At 42.6% G+C, this 19,503-nt stretch overlaps 1 protein-coding gene across 7 annotated transcripts in view; it reads left to right on the top strand.

The window, feature by feature from the left end:
- The window catches only part of Bend7 (BEN domain containing 7), a 78,044-nt gene that overhangs the window by 3,461 nt on the left and 55,080 nt on the right, over positions 1 to 19,503 (top strand). For 3 of the 7 annotated variants that reach the window (XM_040755505.1, XM_040755503.1, XM_040755507.1), the window contains exon 3: positions 18,301 to 18,555. The exons of the other annotated variants lie outside the window; for them this stretch is intronic. In XM_040755505.1, the coding sequence (XP_040611439.1) occupies positions 18,301 to 18,555 (255 nt within the window). The remainder of the gene's footprint in view (positions 1 to 18,300; positions 18,556 to 19,503) is intronic. 7 annotated transcript variants of the gene reach the window in all.

Below are 19,503 nucleotides of genomic sequence, written 5' to 3' on the forward strand. Positions count from 1 at the left end.
ATAGCCAAAAGGGTAGCCTATTTGCCGGGTATAGGATGGCCATCAAGTATTCATGTGAAGAATCTTGCATATACAGTTGCTGTCTGCAGCCTTTGAGCCAAACATCAAACTGTCTAGGATGTTTCTTCTCCAAGTGCTTCACAAGGCAAAGTGCAGGGGAAGTGGTGACATTTGGCTTCAACTTTGCCCATCCTGGACTCTCCAACCCCAGGTAGTAGGGTAGGGGCTAGGAGCTGCACAGCAGGAGGCAGGACATGTGACAGAGTCGGGTAAGAGTGCTTGAGAGCACGGGCTTCGGCATGAGGAGGCCAGTGGCTGGATTGCTGCGTAGACCCCATTCGTAGTTTTGTTGTTTTAGATGAAAACATTTTAACAGCTGGAGAGCATAGTGTTTTCTCTCTGCTGTGTTCTCAGAAAGAGGAAGGGAGCAAAGGTGCAAAGGGCGGGACAGGCAGAAGTCTCACTCACAGAGGTGGCATCAGGAAACGTAGCAGTCCTTCCAGAACAATCGTAACAGGTGTTCGGATCTTTCCAGTAAGGCAGAGGACATTCCCAAGGCCAACACCGCTCCTAGCACCTATTGGCTGTTGTGAGCACTGAACACCAAAAGCAAGTGAGGCGCTAGGACCCAGAAAGAGGCGTGTCTCATTTTAGACTGTCTTCAGAGCACTAACCCAGGTCAGATGAGTTCTTGAGGGACCACTTGATTTAGCCATTTGAGAAAATGAATTTGCCTTCTAGTAGAAATTTTATATTTCTCATGTAAGCGGAACAGCATGTGCTGGATTTAGTTCTTATGCAGCAAAGGTCTCCTCGTAGCTCCTTCCCATTAGTTGCTTGAAAACTAGTGATGATGTTGGATAGTCATGACTGGTGAGGCTGGAAGAAAGGTTGAAGACAAGCAGGGTGCTCGTACTTGGGATTCAGTAAAATGCAAGCTCTTAGACAGGGCAAATGTTCTTTCTTCCTTATCTGAACTGAAGATAAAAGAACCAGGCATGAAGTCATATTGAAAGTGGTTTGTAGAAGGCCTTTGACAACAACAGCTCAGAGATTGAGTAAGTACCTGTTCTGGGGAAGATCAGATATGCTTCCCAAAGACCTCTCCAGGTAAATTAAAAAGAAGTGCAGATGATTTGGAAAGAAACAGCTCCAGATAACATCTGAAATTAAGAATTTTGTTGTTGACCATGTTACAGTTTATGTTATTCTTCTTAAAACATAGATTTATATCAGGCTTGTTCCCTAATATTACCTAGGGTGTGGAGCTAGAAGAGTTGGATACCTAACATACTTGAGAAGTGTATACTGTAAAAGTACTAGTACATAACTCCCATGACTTACGTAGGACTTTTAGTATTCAGACATGTGTGTTCTCTGTACCGCTCTGCATCTATAAGATCCAAATGTGAGTCTCAGGAATAGGGAGTCTCCTAGAGTTTGGCAGAGCTTCCCACATCAAATCTATTTCTTTGGAATATGTAGGCAGCTAACTAACGTAACATACCCAGCATGGTAAAGTATCTCCCTAGAATAATGGCTTGTGTAAGTGCTTTGGGAATTACTCACATGCTTTTGATTTGATTAAGGGTTGTAAGAGATAACTTCACCCTGTGGACTTTGACTTTCTCAAAGATAGCTCTCTAAAACTACAGTGAAGATCTGAACACTGTTTGAAGGGAAGCAATTCATTTATTTAATCAACTCAACAAGTGTTTCTGTGAGGAAATAGCTGTGAGCTGAGCCCCTTTCTGGAATGTGAATGGGATCAGAAATGGATAGGACAGGGTTCCTGCTCTGAGGACTGAAGTCTTTTAGGGATGTGGGGGGTGATACGGTTCTGGAAGCCGTGAGGTGCAGTGTGCAGCAGCCACAGCAGCCGAGGGTTGGGTGAAGAGTGTGAGGCTCTTTCTATGGCTGTTCTAATTCACTCCTCAGTGCACATCCGTAACAGTGTCAGCGCCCTCATCTTTGGTAAGGCTTTTAGGGCAAGCTTGGTCTGAGCTTTAAACACTCCGCCTTGAGCCTCTCTCTTCCTGAATAGTAATTAAACAGCAGTTGCAAAGGAACAGGGAAAGGAGCAGGAGCTAGTTGGAAGGGTAGGGTGGGGAGCCAGACCTTGAACTGCAGAGATTTGCATAGGCAGAAGATTCCTGGTGGGAAAGGTGGTAGAGGTCAGTAAGGAGTGATAAGCAGATAGGCATCTTTACAGTTAGACCTCAAGTGGGTGTTGCATGGAGAGTGTATTCTCCTGTTGTTTGAGAATAATCAGGGCAGTTGTTGTTATCCCCATAACAATGGGAACTGAAGCTCAGGTAAAGGATGAGCCACTAGTGACAGAACCGAACTCCCTCCACCAAGCCAGGCCAAGGGCTATTGAGACTTCAGATAGTAAGGAGACACTTTTTAATGAGACAACTTACTCTTTTAACAGTGACACAAATATTAAGTGAAGTCCCTTCTTCTACGTTACATTTTAATTCAGATTGACTTTTGTGGTATATTAATATGAGGTATATTTCTTCGGGTGTTCAAGTCTCATTCCTTTATTCACTTGGTAAATATTTCTTGCGCTCCAGTTACATTTGTGCCAACCCCTGTTTGTCTTGTTCTTTTTCATATTTCATTAGTAACATAGCTTTCAGCCGATGAAGCACATGGTTCAATAGTGATGCCTTTACTGGGGTCCAGATCTCTGAATTTGGCATCTCTTTCTTGATTAGAACTGCCCCTACCATGGGCTGCAGAATCTCCCGCAAGAGAACACACTGAGAAGACTTCCACACACCTCTTCAAGCTGTTGCAGTCACTACAAAGCTGGGAACTTAGTCCCTGACCACAGTGCAGGGACTGTTCCCTGGGACAGCCACTCTTTACCTAGGGATTAGGTAGCCTGGGTCCCACCTTACTTATAGGATGGCCTCACAAAGTACTGCCTGGGACTATCCCAAAAGGATAGAACCCTTGATATTTCATGAGATAGCATGCCAAGAATTGGGTGTAACCTCAGGGTCAAGGGAACCCAGAAAATGGAAAAGGGCAGAACCCTCTGATACTAGCTTTTGGGATCTAAAATGTTTCACTTAGCCCTCTTAATGAAAGTTTTACCCTCGGCACCACAACCAGTTATAGTCTCTGTACCTGGCCTTCTTATCAGTGCTTCCCTTCCTTGATGGTACTGTGAGGGGCATCTCTGTGTGCTAGGGATATGGCAAATGTAGGTACCACTTACCAAAAGCCAGATGCAACATAATGCTAAGAACTTGGTAAGTTATTCCATACAAGTACTGTCATTCCTATTCTGTAGGAGAACCTGAGAGTTTACAGATTTGCTTGGTGGGAGAACTAGGATGTAAACCAGTGTGATCCCCCCCCCCCCAATCCTGCCTTTGACTACAAGGTATGCTTACTCAGATGCACTCTCCTGCAGGGTCCCCAGCATGTGCCACTGATAAAAGGAAAGCAGAGTGGCCCCAAGAAGAGTGAAGGAGACCCGAGAGCCTCACATGCCTCTATAGTCTGAATCTCTGGCTTGTTGGAGTACTGCAGTCATTGTTTAGTAAACCTTGAACTCCATGTTTCCTAAGATTGCAATCAGCACCAAAATGTGATCATACTCCAGGTTCTCCCAGAGACTTCAGGAACACTTGCAGCCTTCTTCATTGTTAGAAAGTCTCCTATGTCTTCAGGTGTATTGTAGCTTTGGATGCAGACTTGGTCATTCTTAAGCTGCTACTGGCTACCTAGAGTTGGGGGGGGCATTTGTATTTAGTCTTGTCTCACTGCTTTCATTGTCATGTAATTACTACCACTACTAGACTAGGACACAGACCTTGGTCCTCTTCCTGTTTTACAAATGAGAGACTTATCTCAGAGACAGAGGTGACTTGCATAAGGCCCTACAGTGGCTAAGCAGTTGCTCATGCTTAAAATCAGGTCGGTAGACACCTTTGCCCTAGCAGAGCTGCCTGTAATCCTCTTCCTCACTGCCCCGCTCTGCCCATGTGAGCTGCTCTGATTGAGCGGCTCTTCTCTGCAGGGACTGTAGAATCAAGTCTGTTTCTCTTTACTGACCATTCAGCATCCATAGTCCAAATCTGCCAGAACCTCCCTGCCTCCCAATGCCTGCTCCTCAGCAAGTAGAACCTCTGCAGATGAAGATGGGCACCCCAGGTAGGAGGTCGTTTATAACACAGAGCTGGAGAAGCTTGGGAACCACGCAGAAAGAGAGGGTTGTTCATGGTCTCCCATGTGTGTGGCACTTCCGCACTCTCCTGTCTTAACTTACACTGCTTCTGAGAAGACATTTCCATCTGCAGAGGAGAGAAATGGGTCTGTAGAGTGCTTACTCACCCCCAGTTATTGAAGCCAGTAATTGGGATTGAGTGTGGTCTGACCCAATTCTTTCGGCTTCTGCTTGGTGGAGAAAGTGTGGCTTGTCCTCCTCGTCTTCCTGCTTGTCTTCCTAGCTTACCTTCCCATTCTTCACTTCTGCTTACTCTCACTGAAAAAATGTTCTATGCAAACTAGTCTTTTCTCATAGCCCCTGAGGCTCCTTATGTTCTCATCTCTGCCTTCTGACCAAGGCTGCTTCTGCAGCCTCTACTCTTCAATCCTGTCTTGTTCCAGGTCCAGATGCCTACTGAAATGCTAACTGTCCTGATGGGGTTTGAAGTTCATCTCCAATACTGTTGAGGCCACAGTCCTGGTCACTTTATACCACAGCAGAGAAAAAGTAGGCTTAGGTTCAGAAAACTTCAGTTTGATCTCAGATGAGCGGTTAATGACACCTCGAGGGGCTGAAGAGATGGCTCAGTGCTTAAGAGCACTGGCTGCTCTTGCAGAGGACCCAGCACTTACATGACACACATGACCATCTGTAACTCCAATTTCAGGGGACCCGATCTCCTTTTCTGGCTTCCACAGATACTGCATGCATGTGGTACACAGATATACATGCAGGCAAAACACCTACACACATTTTAAAAATAAAATTAAAACAATGGCTCCTTGAACAAAACTCTTGATAGAGTAATACTGCCTGCCAGACTACTTCATCCTTTTCTTCTTCAGCATATAGAGCCCTAGGTGACATCTTTTCACACTGGAGAACACTGTGCTCTTAATTCCTGTTGTTCCTTTTCCCCATCTCTTTCCAAATTCAGTGTTTCTCTTCTGAATGTTTTACTACTGAAGACCAACATCAGTTCTTTCTGGTACTTACCAAGTACTACCTCATCTTTATTTTTGTGCCTGGCTTTATTGTGATCAAGGTAACTGTGCAAATCCTTCCCCAACCCTGTTTCTAAGTTGTCACATTGAACTGTTTGTCTATTTTCACCACCTCTCCTAGTCTGTCTTGATGTGGCTTGTCCAATCTTAGAGGCAAGTGTGGCCTGGATTCCTCTTCAGATCTTCTGAAGTGCTTGGTATAGTGTTGTGTTTATAATGGTGCTTAGCTGTAAGTCTTAGGACTCTCATTAAGTATGTGGGTGTAGCAGACACTGTCTCATCAAACCAAAGAAGACTCACTTAAATGACCTACTCTATCGCAACGTTTGCAACAAAGAACCTCTTTGAGGAGGTTCTTGTAATCTACCGTGCTGTCTTAGTTACTGTTCTGTTGCTGTGGTGAAACACCATGACCAAGGCAACTTATGGAGCGAAGTATTTAGCTGGGAGGTGGTGGCGCACGCCTTTAATCCCAGCACTTGGGAGGTAAAGGCAGGCGGATCTCTGTGAGTTCAAGGACAGCCTGGCCTACAAAGTGAGTTCCAGGACAGCCAGGGCTGCTCAGAGAAATCCTGTCTCAAAAAAATAGCAAACAAACAAAAAAAAAGTATCTAAATGGGGGCTTGCATCCAGTTTCAGAGGGTTTCTTCCATGGTGGAAGAATAGTAGCAGGCAGGCATGGTGCTGGAGCAGTAGCTGAGAACTTACATCCTGACCCTCAGTCAGGAGACAGAGTGACACTGTACCTGACCTGCAACTTCCAAAGCCCACTCCCAGGGACATACCTCCTCCAGCAAGGCCACTCCTCTTAAATCTTCCGAAACAGCCCACCAATTGGAAACCAAATATTCAAACATACGAGCCTATGGGGGCATTATCATTTAAACCACCACACACATTAAAGCTAAATTTGGGTTGTCTGAGATTGGTCGTGAGATACAATTGGAAATATTTCCTTTTAAAAATCCAGAAAAGTTAAGAAAGGAGAGAAACTTGCATGTAAAAGTCAGTAGCATGTTGGAAACTAAAATTGAGAGGCCACATGGTCTGCTTGTGTTGAACCTTGCCATGATATTGGAACCACTTCACAGATGCAAATACTTACCCATTTAAAACCATGGCTAATGCTGCCAGTTCTCAGAGTCCACACAAAGCCGGTTTTAACTTAAAGAAAATAAAGCTGTACATTATACAGTTCAACAGTAAGCCTACCAGCCGTCTCCTTTCTCGGGGAACAGAGACCATGAGCACAGCTGCTCAAGTCACACCTTCCCAGGGGTACCCTACAAGAACAAGTGAGGCTGGCATCACCCGTACCCACTCTTGAGGACCCTCATGGGGGCAATATCCGTCTTAAGGAAGGTTGCCTTTCTCAGGAAGACTCTCTGAGTGAGAAGTGTAGATGTCACATTTTACTTCTCCGGTGATTAGGTCATTATGAAATGTCCTCAAAGGGCAGTATCTGAAACATATTGGTAGTTTCTCCCTCCTGCTTCCCATGACAATATGCCTATACTTAAAAAAAAAAGTATATGGACTTCTATAAGAAAAGTAAAGATTTTGGAACAGTGCATTTTGCATCTCAAAGTTAAAAATAGACTTAGGATATTGATACAAGAAACCTGTTATCCTTATAAGTAACAGATTATTGGAGAGAAAACAATCTAGAAAGGGATGTAGCAGCAGCAGCAGGGAAGACAGCCTGGGCATGCGGGAAGCCCTAACATGGAGCAGTTGATCCAGGAGCACCGTCAGTTTGCTTCCAGCATCACACACACCTTGGTCTGCTCTCCTGCTTGACATCCCCTTCATTTAATGCTTTCTTGTTAAGACCCATACTCCTTAGCATGTTTCGGTCCCCAGCACAAGCTGTGTCTCCTTCCCATTTATTCCTGACACTTCCCATCTCAGTCCCTATATTCAGCTAGCCCAGCCACTTTTCAGTGTTACAATAGGCCTGCTTCCTCAGGCTGTAGGTCATGCATCTTGTCACCACTCCCTGCCCCCCCATCTTCCTCTGTTCACCGGTTCTCTCTGACATTCCTCTAGGTAGTCAGCACACACTCCCCTGCCTCTTCCCTGCTGCATTCCTGAGATGCCTATTAAAGTAGAAACATAGTCTATTCATGGACCTCTCCTGCTACATTGTAGACTGGGGGTTAGCTCTTTCCAGAACATCAACAGCTTTTTGATGAATGAAGGGAAAAAAGGGTCTGATTTAAACTTGGTTTGAAGTGAAACCATCTTAAAACTTGGTTACTCAACTCTTTGATCTCTTAAAATTTCTTACCCTGGTGACATTTAGTAACTAATGGGACCTCTCATTTCACAAGTAAAATGTGTCAGCACTAACAATGGGATGTTCAGTTTTAATTGTGTGTTTCCTATTTCACTAGGTTTATAAGAGCCCCCCACCCCAGCCTATCCCTCTGAAACAGGATGTTGTTTGTGACCCAGTGTGTTAACCTTCTTCTACCTCCATGGCCTTATATACTCACACAACTTGTGAAGATGCTCCTGAAATATTGCAGTGCATATTCCTGGGCTTATCTACTGCTGGTCTCAGACTCAAGTGACCTCTTCTATCCTCTGTGTGGTCCTCATTTGTTTATTCCAGGTTCAATTTAAGTCTCTTTAAGGACAAGACTTCTGAGTTTAAATGCTTATTGTTTTCCTATTTGCAATATTTCGTACAGGATGGGCTTTTAATAACCATTGCTTGTTGGTTGGTTGGTTAGTTGGTTGGTTTTTCGAGACAGGGTTTCTCTGTGTAGCCTTGGCTGTTCTGGAACTCATTCTGTAGACCAGGCTGGCCTTGAACTCAACAGAGATCTACCTGCCTTTGCCTCCCAAGTGCTGGGATTAAAGGCATGTGCTACCACCACCAGCTTTAATAACTATTCTTGAGTGAATATGTACCACAGTGAACCATGCTAACTGTAATTTCCTACCAGTTGTCAGCTAACCTGAGTGAGACAATACATTGAGTCGAGACAGTTTCCTGCATAAGAATTTCCTCTGCAGTAGTGCAATGAGGTCCTCATTCTATCCTTAACATATTGGCAGCATAACTATACGTAAATGTCAAAAGATCCTATCCACACATTTCAACAATCAAACATGCCTCCTACATGTGTGACCTACAGCATAGTCCTTAGCAAGCCAGGGTATGGGATAGTCATTGTGGGCAATTTAGCTTTGACCTGAAGGAACAAAACAAAACAAACACCCTACAGTTGTGCAGCATGTCTGTCACTTGTGTAGCAATCATAGCACATATTTACAGGGCTAGGATGCTCCAATAGTCTTGTCCACTGTTTCACATGTGCTTTCCTGGTGGAAACCTTATGTGGCACAGCACTATGCCGTCACCATCAGCTGACTGAGCACTCTTGCTTTGGTTGTTTGCCTGTTGTTTTATCCTTCTCTGTCTGTCTGTGTCACAAATGGGAGGCGGAGATGAGCAGAGAGTGATGGAGGGCACATTTTATTGATGTCAGGTTACTGTGCCTCTTTTCTGTACAAAGGACAGCTTGTTACATGTGTGCTTGACAATCTATTTAAAATCATTGCAAAGTTGAGACAGATTTTCTTCACGATTCCAGACAATCAGTATCCTTGTAAATAAGAATCCATAAAATTGTTCTGAGTATTACATTTTTTTCAGGCATGTACAAATATATTGTGTTATTTGAGTTCCAAGGGTTTTATAATGTTTTTTACTTGGAAATCAAATTTTGTATCTGAAAGGTTAATGGAGAAAACTAATTATGCTATCTGTTAACCAAATGTGTGATGAGACATTTGTCTCTGTAATTAACAGCAAGGAACTTTTATAGTTTCATAAAATCGAGTGCTACATGGAGTATGCTGTGAGCATTTGTTTGGATGAGGTGTCCAAAACAGAGATGTTTATGGATGATATAAAGTTGAACTGGAATGGAATGCAGGTGTCTGTGCATCTTACAGCATTTCTCATTGTTGAAGTGGAAGCCAGAAGATTAATAACTTTACTTTGTCATGATAAAATAAGTAATGTGTTCTTGGAACAGTGGTACAGTACATAAGTTACTCAGTAATTCCAAGAATTTATTCTGTTCCAGGAATAATATCCTTAACAATTTATTTTTACAGAAAAAGTTGATGCAACATAATAGACTGTGAAGTTGCGTATGTGGTTAATGGAATTATATCTCAAACATGACTTTACGCCTACATATAAAATGTACAGAATCCCACAAAAATGCAAGGTTAAGATACAGCTAAAAAGTACTACAAAGTCAGGGGAGGTAGAAGTTAAAGTTCTTCCATTAGCACTAACTCATTCTCATCGCACATATATAATTTTTTCGATTACAGCAAGACTTTAATGGGCACCTTAATATGCACTGCATGAGCCGTGGCTGGGGAGCTGCTGCCACAGAGTGCTGGCTGTAGGATCTCCCCACAAGTTCAGTGTTCCTCCTTTGAATGCTCCTCTGGGAGGGAGAGCCTGGCACTGGAACATAGCAGAGATGTCTAGCCCCCACCTGACACCACTCCCCTGGGTTACTTTGGCCATTCTTCATTTGTGAAGTAGAGGGAACATCTTCCACCTTGGAAGCACTAGTGGGAAGAAACAGATACTTCCTTGGGAAAAGCTTCCATAAGACAAGATTGGGCAGAGGCACCCAGTGGCCCTGCTTGCCATCCTGTGCTTGCTCAATAGAAAGGAGAGGTTCTTTTGGAGATACCACATTTATCAGTTTACTTCTTTTTTTTTTTAATTTATTTTTATTTATCTTTATGTGTACTGGTGCTTTGCTATGGGTGTTGGGTCCCCTGGAACTGGAGTTATAGACAGTTGTGAGCTTCCATGTGGATGCTGGGAATTGAACCCGAGTCCTATGGAAGAACAGTCAGTGCTCTTAACCACTGAGCCCTCTCTCCAGCCACTGCCAGTTTAGGTCAGTTTTTAGAGCTTTCCTTAACAGAATCTTCCCAACATATCTGTTAATATAGTTTATTATATTAACATATAATTAATTTAATATGACATATTAAATTAATATGATGTATTTATTTGTATTCATTTTGTGGCTGTCTATTGAACAGCCACTAATGCCGGGCTAAGAGATGTTTAACCCACTGGGTTGAGGTAAGGAAAGTAAGGATCCTGTGGGTACTTAGAGCAGTGGGGTATTCAGAACCATGGCCCCTTAGAAGGTGGCCTCTTCTTTCAGGCTAGTGTTTCAGGGGTTCCTGGGTGTGCAAACCGGCGGGTCTCTCATCTGTGTTTGTTTCTTGTCTTTCCTTGCATCCTTTTCCTTCTGTGCGCTTGTTTCGTCCTGCTCTGATTACTATTATTTATCTTATTATTATCCCTTAGAAGCCTGTTTGTTTTCTAGTGAGGGACAGAAAGGGAGTGGATCTGGATGTGGGGGGATGGGGAGGAACTGGGAGGAGTCGAGGGAGGGGAACCATAATCGTGATATATTATGTGTGTGGGGAGGGGTCTATTTTTCAATAAAGGGGGGGGGACAGCCTTCTAGTGAGACGTACGGATGGAGCACGTAGGTGGGTTTGAGCATTCAGAGAGATGATGGCATAAATGGAAACTGAGACAGGGAGGAGCTCCAGAACCGCTGCAGAGTCTCCGCTATATTTAAAGCAGTGGGCCTGCTGGCTGACTGTGACAGTTACTAAGTAATTAGATTCTGATTGAATTGCTCTAAAGGGAGGCAGACATTACCTGTGATTCTAATGTGCAGCCAGACCTGAATGCCACTGCCATAAACATCAGGGGCAAGGTGGCAGGAACCAAGAATCCAGAGAGGGAGGCCAGTGAGCCATGTTGGGGAGCTGGGACTTCATTCTAAAGTTTTGGATAGTTCACAGCAGGAGGTGGAATGACTGGATTTGCATTTTTGAAAGAGCCCACTAAGGCCAGGGTGGAATAGATTGGAGAAGAATGGCACCAAGGTTTTTGAGTAGAAGCCTCAAGTGATAATAAGAATGAAGTTGTGGTAGTGATGGGGGAAACATCCGAAAGTAGCTGAAAAAATAACAAGAAACAGAACTTAGTGATTCACTGGCTGGAGGAGTAGGAGAGAAAAGGAATAGTTCCCCGGTTTCTGGCTTGGACAGCTGAGTTGGTACCATTTACTAAGGTTTGGAGATAGGCACAGTCATAGTAAAATAAGGCTGGAGATATGATATTAAGATTGATTTTGAAGTGTATAAGAGAGGCTGTCTAATATACGATTGAATGTGTGAGTCTAGGACCCTGAAGTGAAGTCTGCACTGGAATTCTGTGTACAGATGGTCAGTGGAGACCACAGAGAGCCAGCAACTCCAGAAAGAGGGAGGGAGGGCAGGAGGACACCTGAAAAGCTAAGATGTTAAAGGCAGTGCTTTACGTACCAGTTGTTTTGACATAGAAATGGGCTGTGATGTCAATTTAGTGGATTATCACCAGCCCTGAGAACAAGAACAGCAGTGGCAGTAATAATAATAATAATAATAAATAAGTAAATAAATAAATAGAAAATGTTAGAGTGTATGCATGCAAGCATAATGAATTAATGAAATTCATGAAACATGGCAGTTGTGTGCATGCCATCCATGTTCGAGGTTGTCATGGAAATGTGTTTCTCATTTGAACCGTGGTTGGAAAGTTTGGAAGCCACTAGTTTAAGCTGCCATTGCTCAACTTAGGGATTTCCCACTAGTCTTGCTCGTGGATGGCTGCCACTCTCCAGGTGCCTTTGAATGCAAGGTTACTCAAATTCATGAGATCTTTAAAGAAAAAGGCTGCAAACATGACCTGTTTCCTTTACCAACTATATTATTTACATTGAAAACAAAACTGTGTAACAGCATGTGTATTTAACTTGCAATATTCTAAATTTTTTAATTACTGAAGAAATGTAATTCAGCCAATACTCAGTCATGTTCACATTTAACTGATCCATGATGTAGATATGGAAATTAACATCTTGGGGAACAGAGATTTTCACTTGTGTATTAGAGCTCTGTCAGAAGATTTCTGTACAGTAGATTAGAGGATCAGCATTTCAAATTATATTGAAAAGGCTGTCTCTTTCCAAACAGTAGGTTATGAATATTTCATCTCTTACTGAATGAAAGCAAGGTTTTTATTTACATTACTATAGGAATTCATAAGCATCTCATTTTTGTTGTTGCTTCTGTGTGTGTGTTTATTGTTGCTTTTGGTTTGTTTTGCCTTTGCTGTGCTGGGAATTGGAGACAGCTCTTAATCTACAATCTTGTTATTTTTGTCCTATGTATGTTATCAGCTTTTTGCTATATGTGTCATAGATTCACTAACATAAATACATTCAGATTCTACTTTTCCCAATAAACATTGGTCTTTCGTAAAACTAGCAGATTTGTAGGAATCAAGTTTTTAATTTAAAAGGAAATGTATGAGCCTCATTGTTCTTAGTCTGCGGTAGCACAGCCAAGTCTGAAACATAAAGATGGCTCTATAAGGAATCCATGGCTACCAACATATGTTGACACAGTGACCAAGGTGCTAAGCTGCATCCAGATTATGTGACAGCAGCTCCCTGGACACCACACATCATGGACTTGGCATGGAGTCCCTTCTGCCTTTTACTGTTACTTGAGTGGACTGTCACATAGTGAAGCACATGGACCTAGAACCTGGCTACGTGAGTCAGCTCTCTAACTCATCCTCCAGTTTCTCCCGAGGAAAGTGCAGAGAGCAGAGTTGGAAACACTCAGCTGACTCTTGAATTGAGCATGTGTGTCTGATTCTGCAGCTCCTGTACATCTCAGAGTAGCCATGAATGCTGTCCAGCACATTTCAGATGATAACATCATGTTGTAATGCCAAGAGGGTGAATGTTCCTGAAGAAAATACTTCCTAGAGGGCTTAGGACAGTGGTTCTCAACCTTCCTAATGCTGCAACCCTTTAATACAGTTCCTCGTGTTGTGGTGACCCCCAACCATAAAGTACTTTTCATTGCTACTTTATAACTAATTTTGCTACTATTATGAATCATAATGTAAATACTTGATATGCAGGATATCTCATATGCAACCTCCCAAAGAGGTCGTGACCCACGGGTTGAGAACTCCTGGCCTAGGACAGAGTAAAAGCTCTATAAGAAGTAGCTTTCACATTATTTCCCCTAAATACATACATATACATCCCTTTATAAAACACACAATGAAAGATGATCTCAAGCACATATTCCATAAGTTGCAAAATACACATTACCTCAGAACCTTCCTTTCCTGGCTTTTCTTTGCTGAGTTCCCAACCACGTCTGTCTTTTCTGCCTAACTCCACTGTGACATTTTCTTTTCCAATGCTATTGCCATCAGTTGCCTTATACTTAGTTTTAGAATACCATGGGGGAAGGGGGTGTAAATAATTTTTATAGATTGTTTTTCTTTTAAAAAGTAATGTATATTTGAAAATTCTTTTGAAACTTAAAATTTGTGAAGTTGAAAATGGGGTAAAAAGTAAAAGATCCCATTATCATTATACCCTCAGTGTTAATAATAATGTTTGTGGAAATATGTGTCTGTAAATGTGCATGCATTACTAGGAGAGAAAATGGAATTACATCATATCATGTGTTGCAATTTTTTTCACTTAACAAAATCTACATTTATTTCACTCATAATTATTACCTACCTTAAACCAGCCAGGCAGTTGTAGGTCCTGGTTACCCAGTATTGCATGTGGTCATTATGAACACAGCCTTCATGGAGTTTATATATACTTTCAAATTCTTATGCAGTGGTCTGTTTCACTCCCTACTTATTTGTAATGATATTCTACAAATGCTCCATCAGTAACATCTAGGTTGTTCCTAGTATTTCCGTAAGGAAATGATATTACATTGAATAGCCTTATTCTATGTCATAGATGGTTGTTGAACTGTTTCTGTAGGATTAATTCCTACAGGGGAGCTTGCCAATTTTCACTCTAAAAAGGTATTTTGTTTTGTTTTACCAAATTATATACCTACCAAGAACATATGGAGATAGGTATTAAAAATGGGGGTTTTATGAGTCTATGGTATTTGCCAAATTAAGGGATAATGAATTTCACATTAATTTTCATTGCATTAATCATCAGGGACATAAAAATTTTAAATATCAAATAATTTATTCCTCTTATAAATTATTTTGTGTCACTTGTCTAGTTTTCAGTTTAGCAGAGTCCTCAAACATGTGATAGCATTTTTACAGTCTAGAGACCCTTATCAGACTATCTGACACCAATTTGATAATCTGGCCACTTTTTTGCCTCTTCCATGTTTCGTAGCATTCAGACTATGCTGTGTGGAGCCCTTGGAGTTCTTGAATGCCCTCCAAGGCCTTACAGGAACCTGGGACCTGGCCCAGCCTCCACAGCAGAGTTTGCTATTCTTTATTTATTGGGGTTTCACTAAAGATTGTGGTTTAAAAAGGGTTCACTTAGGAAACCATTGCTCTCTCCTGTCAACTGTTGTTTCTCAGATCATATTTTCCTAAGTTAGAACCCAAGGCTTGCATGCTCCTGGTAAGCACCCCCCACCCTCACCAAAGGATGCCTGTTGGTAGCCTTGATAATATTTGCACGTTAACACGAATCTGGAATGAGGTGCTAATCTCAAGTGCTCTTATAGCAGAGCCTAATTCAGATTCCTTTTCTTCCAGTTCCTTGGCTGAGATTTGTGGCGAGAACCGCACTGTAGACATGAGGAGCCTGTCTCCCTCTGCCCTTCCCTTACTGCTAGCATTTGACAACTTATAGCTTAGTCTGCCCTAAGACATGGTCCCACACCAGCCTCTACAGGTGTCTGAGAAGAAATGTCTTAGGCCATTAGTATAATCCCAGTTGGCATACTACTTCCCACCGATAAACTCAACTTTTTTGTATTTACTTTAGCATGCCAGTACCTGAAAAATGCAAGGAGTTTAAAGCATGTTTTTAAAAAGTACTCTCTGAGTGTTGTGCAATCATTGCCGCTATCTGGTTCCAGAAGGTTTTCATCATCCCCAACAGAAAGTGTTCTCATTGTTACCTCTTGTGCAGCGGCTTCAGTGCTCTAAGGCTAGCATTTGTGAACTGGAAAAGCCAGCCCTTTAGGACCATCTGTTGCCTGCCCGCCAGCCTGCATACTATTTCTTCAGTCTGTTTTTTTCCTTGTTGATAAAGAACAGTGTCCTACTCATAGCACTCTTAGTGTATTTGAAGATAATTAAATCACTCAGTAACTATTATTTCTTAGTGAAACAACACAGCTCCTTTAACTTCTTTACTATTTCTTTTTAATCATTTTTGTTGGATTTTTCATTATTTCAGCCTCTTTAAGACAAAACTGGACATGATAGTGCAATAAAAACCTAACCAACAGGGAGCAAAGTAAGATTGTAACCAGCTAGCCCTGATTCTGTCCTTTTGTTCTGCTAAGGCAAGTGAGTGGTCCATTTCATACTGGGACAGGGAGAGTACAGAGGGGAATTTGCTAATTGCCTCAAGGGTTGTGGAATTCAAAGGGAATAGGTTTCACTCACATACCTCCATTAATGTTTAAGTGCATATTTTGAGCTGTCTGCATCCTATCATATGTTAAGAGAAAATCCGGGTCCCTCCCTGTAAGGTGTCCAGCAATCCCTGGAATTGATGTGGCCCTCGGGAGCCTTCTGTCCAGAGAGGACAGCCAACTGAAGAACTAGTACTGAAGTTTTGCCTCCTTGGTCAAGTTTACATGGTTTGCATTTACAAGTGCCTATGCATTATCTGACTTTATCAAAACAAGGTTCTTGGGGCTGTACTATGGCTCAGAGATACAGCAACAGACACTAGGGCTATGACATCAGTTCCCAGAACCATACATAAACATACAAGGCTCAGTGTATTCTTACAACTTTGTAACCTTTTTGTCATTCTCTGGCTGCTGTTAATAGCCATTCACGTACATAAGCTAAAACCTTGGAGTTATCTGTCATTGATTTTTCTTTAACATCCTTCCACCCCATCCCTTCCAGGAGCTAATTACTAAGCCCTTTTGATTAAACTCCTTTAATGTCTTTTTTTCCTTTTCCCACTCCTAACTGTGTCAAAAGCTCATCCCTATGTAATCTTTAGCAATACTCACCTGGATTTCTCTCCACACATGAGTTTCACCATCATCTTCCCAAATTGTTTTTCTAAAGGACTTATCTGATCATTTCTTATCTTCCTACTAAAAAGATAGTGAATTTAAGTTACCTAGTACAGTAACTCATTGTCTCCAGAGTAAAATTCTCCCTCAGTCTGGCACGTAAGGCCATTGGTGCGATGGTGGCCTCACCGTGCCTTTCCTCACCTGCCATATGAAACTCCTGGCACACAGAGTGGATGGTGACGTGTCTCTGTGGGCATCTTTCTGCAACCAGAAGAGGACAGTGTTAGGAAATAGAGGAAAGCCCGTTTCACTCTCCCCACCTAATTCTAATCCAGGGGGCTGCAAAGAAAGCAGCGTCTTTGGGGAAGAATCGGGTCCTAGTTTCAGGAAGGAAACTGAATGTGTTTGCAAACAGTCAGGCAATTTGCTAGCTGAACTTCTAGGACCCAGACGAGAAAGGGTCACTGGGCCCGGGTGAACTGGGGAGGTTTTCCAGAGCCACAAATTAATACAAAAGGAATGGGGAAAGATATTGAGAAATTTGGAGGAGAGTGTCTTTCAGTTTGTGCCTGGTGATCTGTGTATTTCTGAGACCCTGATAAATGTCTGCTGAATAATTTATTCAGGTGCCTTTTCACTCTGTCCTATTAATATATTACTTGTTTAGTACCTCTGTGTTGGCATCTCCACTAGGCCTCTTTCTGTTTTATAAGCCAGGCTCCAATTTCTCAAGAAAGACCTAGAGAATCTTTACTATGTATTAGCGCTTGGTGATTTGTAGTGCAAATGCATGGTGCCTTTATGAGAGAGTAAGACACATGGAGGCGACATACTATCTTTTTCTCATGGTACCCAGACTGAATAACTACGTCCTGTCAGGTATAACCTGGCCAAATTGGAGAGATTCTGTGTGGAGACTGCCGTGTTGTCCTCTTACTTGTCATTTCATGCATCACATGCATTTTTTATGTGAAGGAAGGTGATCTAATAGAGCCCTGACATTGAGTGAAGAGTAGAATCCAGCCTAGAGTGTTTCCTGGACCTTGTCTTCTCCAGTTACTCTCCACTTTATTTTGTTCAGACAGAACCTCTTACTGAACTTTGAGCCTACTGATTCAGCTAGATTGGCTCACTAGGAAGATCTAGGGACCCACCTGTCTCCCTCCCAACTCCAGCACTGGAGGTATAGGTACTACTGCAATGCTTAGCTTTTTTATGGGTCCCGGGGATCTGAACTCAGGTCCTTGCGCTTGAACAGCGAGCACTTTTCTGACTGAGCTGTCTCACGATCTCCAGTTACTATATAATCTAGAAGGGAATTGAATTAAGGCCAACAAGGCAGCAGTGTGGCATAGCTCAACTAGAATGTAATTTGTCTGTCTTTCCTAAGTAGATTAGGCTCTTGGAGTTGAGTATAAGTGAAGATTATATATATGCCACCTTCATCGCTGTTAGGCGATTAATTAACATCTTAGAAACAATGCAGTGCCTGGACACTTTCTGGACTTCTTCTATGTACCCCTTACATTATCATAGGTTATCATAGCTCAGTTCTGAGTCAAACCTTTATGACTCCAGAAACTGAAATAACTTATTAATAGCCAATGGCAAGTCAGTGCGGTTGAGACGTTAATCTAGATCTTCAGAAGACCATCCCCGTCTACCTGATCTGCCAACTAGCACTTGCTTTCTGGGCACACATGTCTCAGCCCATCTATCTGCCCTCACTTTCTGTAGATTGGCTCAGCTTTTTTGTGGTGTCTACTAGTCATCGGGTCTCTTTTCTGACCTTCTGCCCATGTATCCTGAATGTGCCAGCAAAGCTCTTTCCCTCTCTCTGACAAAACTGCCTGACCAAGAGTCCTAGGAATCCATTCCTCACCTTGGGATTCTGTCAGTGGCAGGAGCCTCAGCTTCTCCCCACTTTTCCAGATACAGGGAGCGACCAGACAAGAAGTATCCAGAGACCGTTTCTGAATGCCGAGTTGTCCACTAAGGATCCCAGCCTGCTTCATCTAAGACTCTTCCCTCAAACGGTCCTCCTCCAGCCTTCCCTCTGGTCTTTGGACTCGTTTGAGAAGATAGTTCTGCGGTCACGTGCAGTTTTCTGTCCGTTCGAATGTCCTGCAGACGATAGACCTTCAGCCAGCTTCCTTCAGCTGCACTCTTTCACTATTCCCCTTCCAGGTCAGGTTTTCACTCTGCTCAGCTTTGCCCTTCTTTAGAGGATGTTTTCACCTTTGCAGCGGCTGCCACCGCCAATTAGGTTCTTCCTGTGTGTGTGCTCACCACCCTCTGTCTTTCTTCACTCTAGGCTGCTTAGGATTCTGGGCATCAGCACAACCAAGGTTGTATTTTGTTGCATGCAAAACTTCAATTGTTTTTTCAGTTTTGATCTTTACAGGCCCAAGTTCTAGAACTGTGAAACTAAATCATAACAAAGCATCTTTGCCCTTAGATTGTTCCAGAACCCTCGTGGCTTTGTTTTTTTCCCTCTGATAGTAGCACTTTATCATAGAATTTTATCCTCCAAACACAGATGAACCTTGGTCAAGGAGCATTGCTCTTCCTGTTATATAGAGGGTTAGTGCAGAGAGGTGGCCTGGCCCTGGGTTAAGAGCCTGTTGGCCTAGCCTCCTCTCCAGGAAGTCACAAGTGAGAGGAAAGGCAGCAGCTAGCTTGTGCGAATGAAGACCAGCCTGTGCACAGCTTCTGGTACTTCATGGCCAGTCTGAGCAAAAGGTCAAGAGTGGGAATACAGGGGAAAGATGCTTTCTCTGGCTGAGTGTGTGCAGTTAGGTGGCCAGGAAAGCCAGTGTCTAACACTCAGATTCACGCTGCATCTGCCAGTAGGCTGCTTGCAGAATTCCTATGGGAGTTCTTCCAAACACACCCTGCTCCATAGACATAGTGAGAACAGTATAAATTCTGTTGGCTCTGCATTATTTAAATCATGCTTGGTCATTCATTCTCATAAAATCTGGAATATGATTTATTGTTTCTGTATTATAACTTTGCTGGTGTTTGAAATAGGAAAAATTTTATAACCAATTAAGGTATTGTTCCTCTCAATCATGTGTTAGCACATACTATAAATTTCAGAATGTGTTTTTTCTTGCATTCTGTTCAATATGA

This window comes from Mesocricetus auratus, unplaced genomic scaffold (genome assembly GCF_017639785.1).
Source record: "Mesocricetus auratus isolate SY011 unplaced genomic scaffold, BCM_Maur_2.0 Super-Scaffold_100013, whole genome shotgun sequence".
Classification (NCBI taxonomy): domain Eukaryota; kingdom Metazoa; phylum Chordata; class Mammalia; order Rodentia; family Cricetidae; genus Mesocricetus; species Mesocricetus auratus.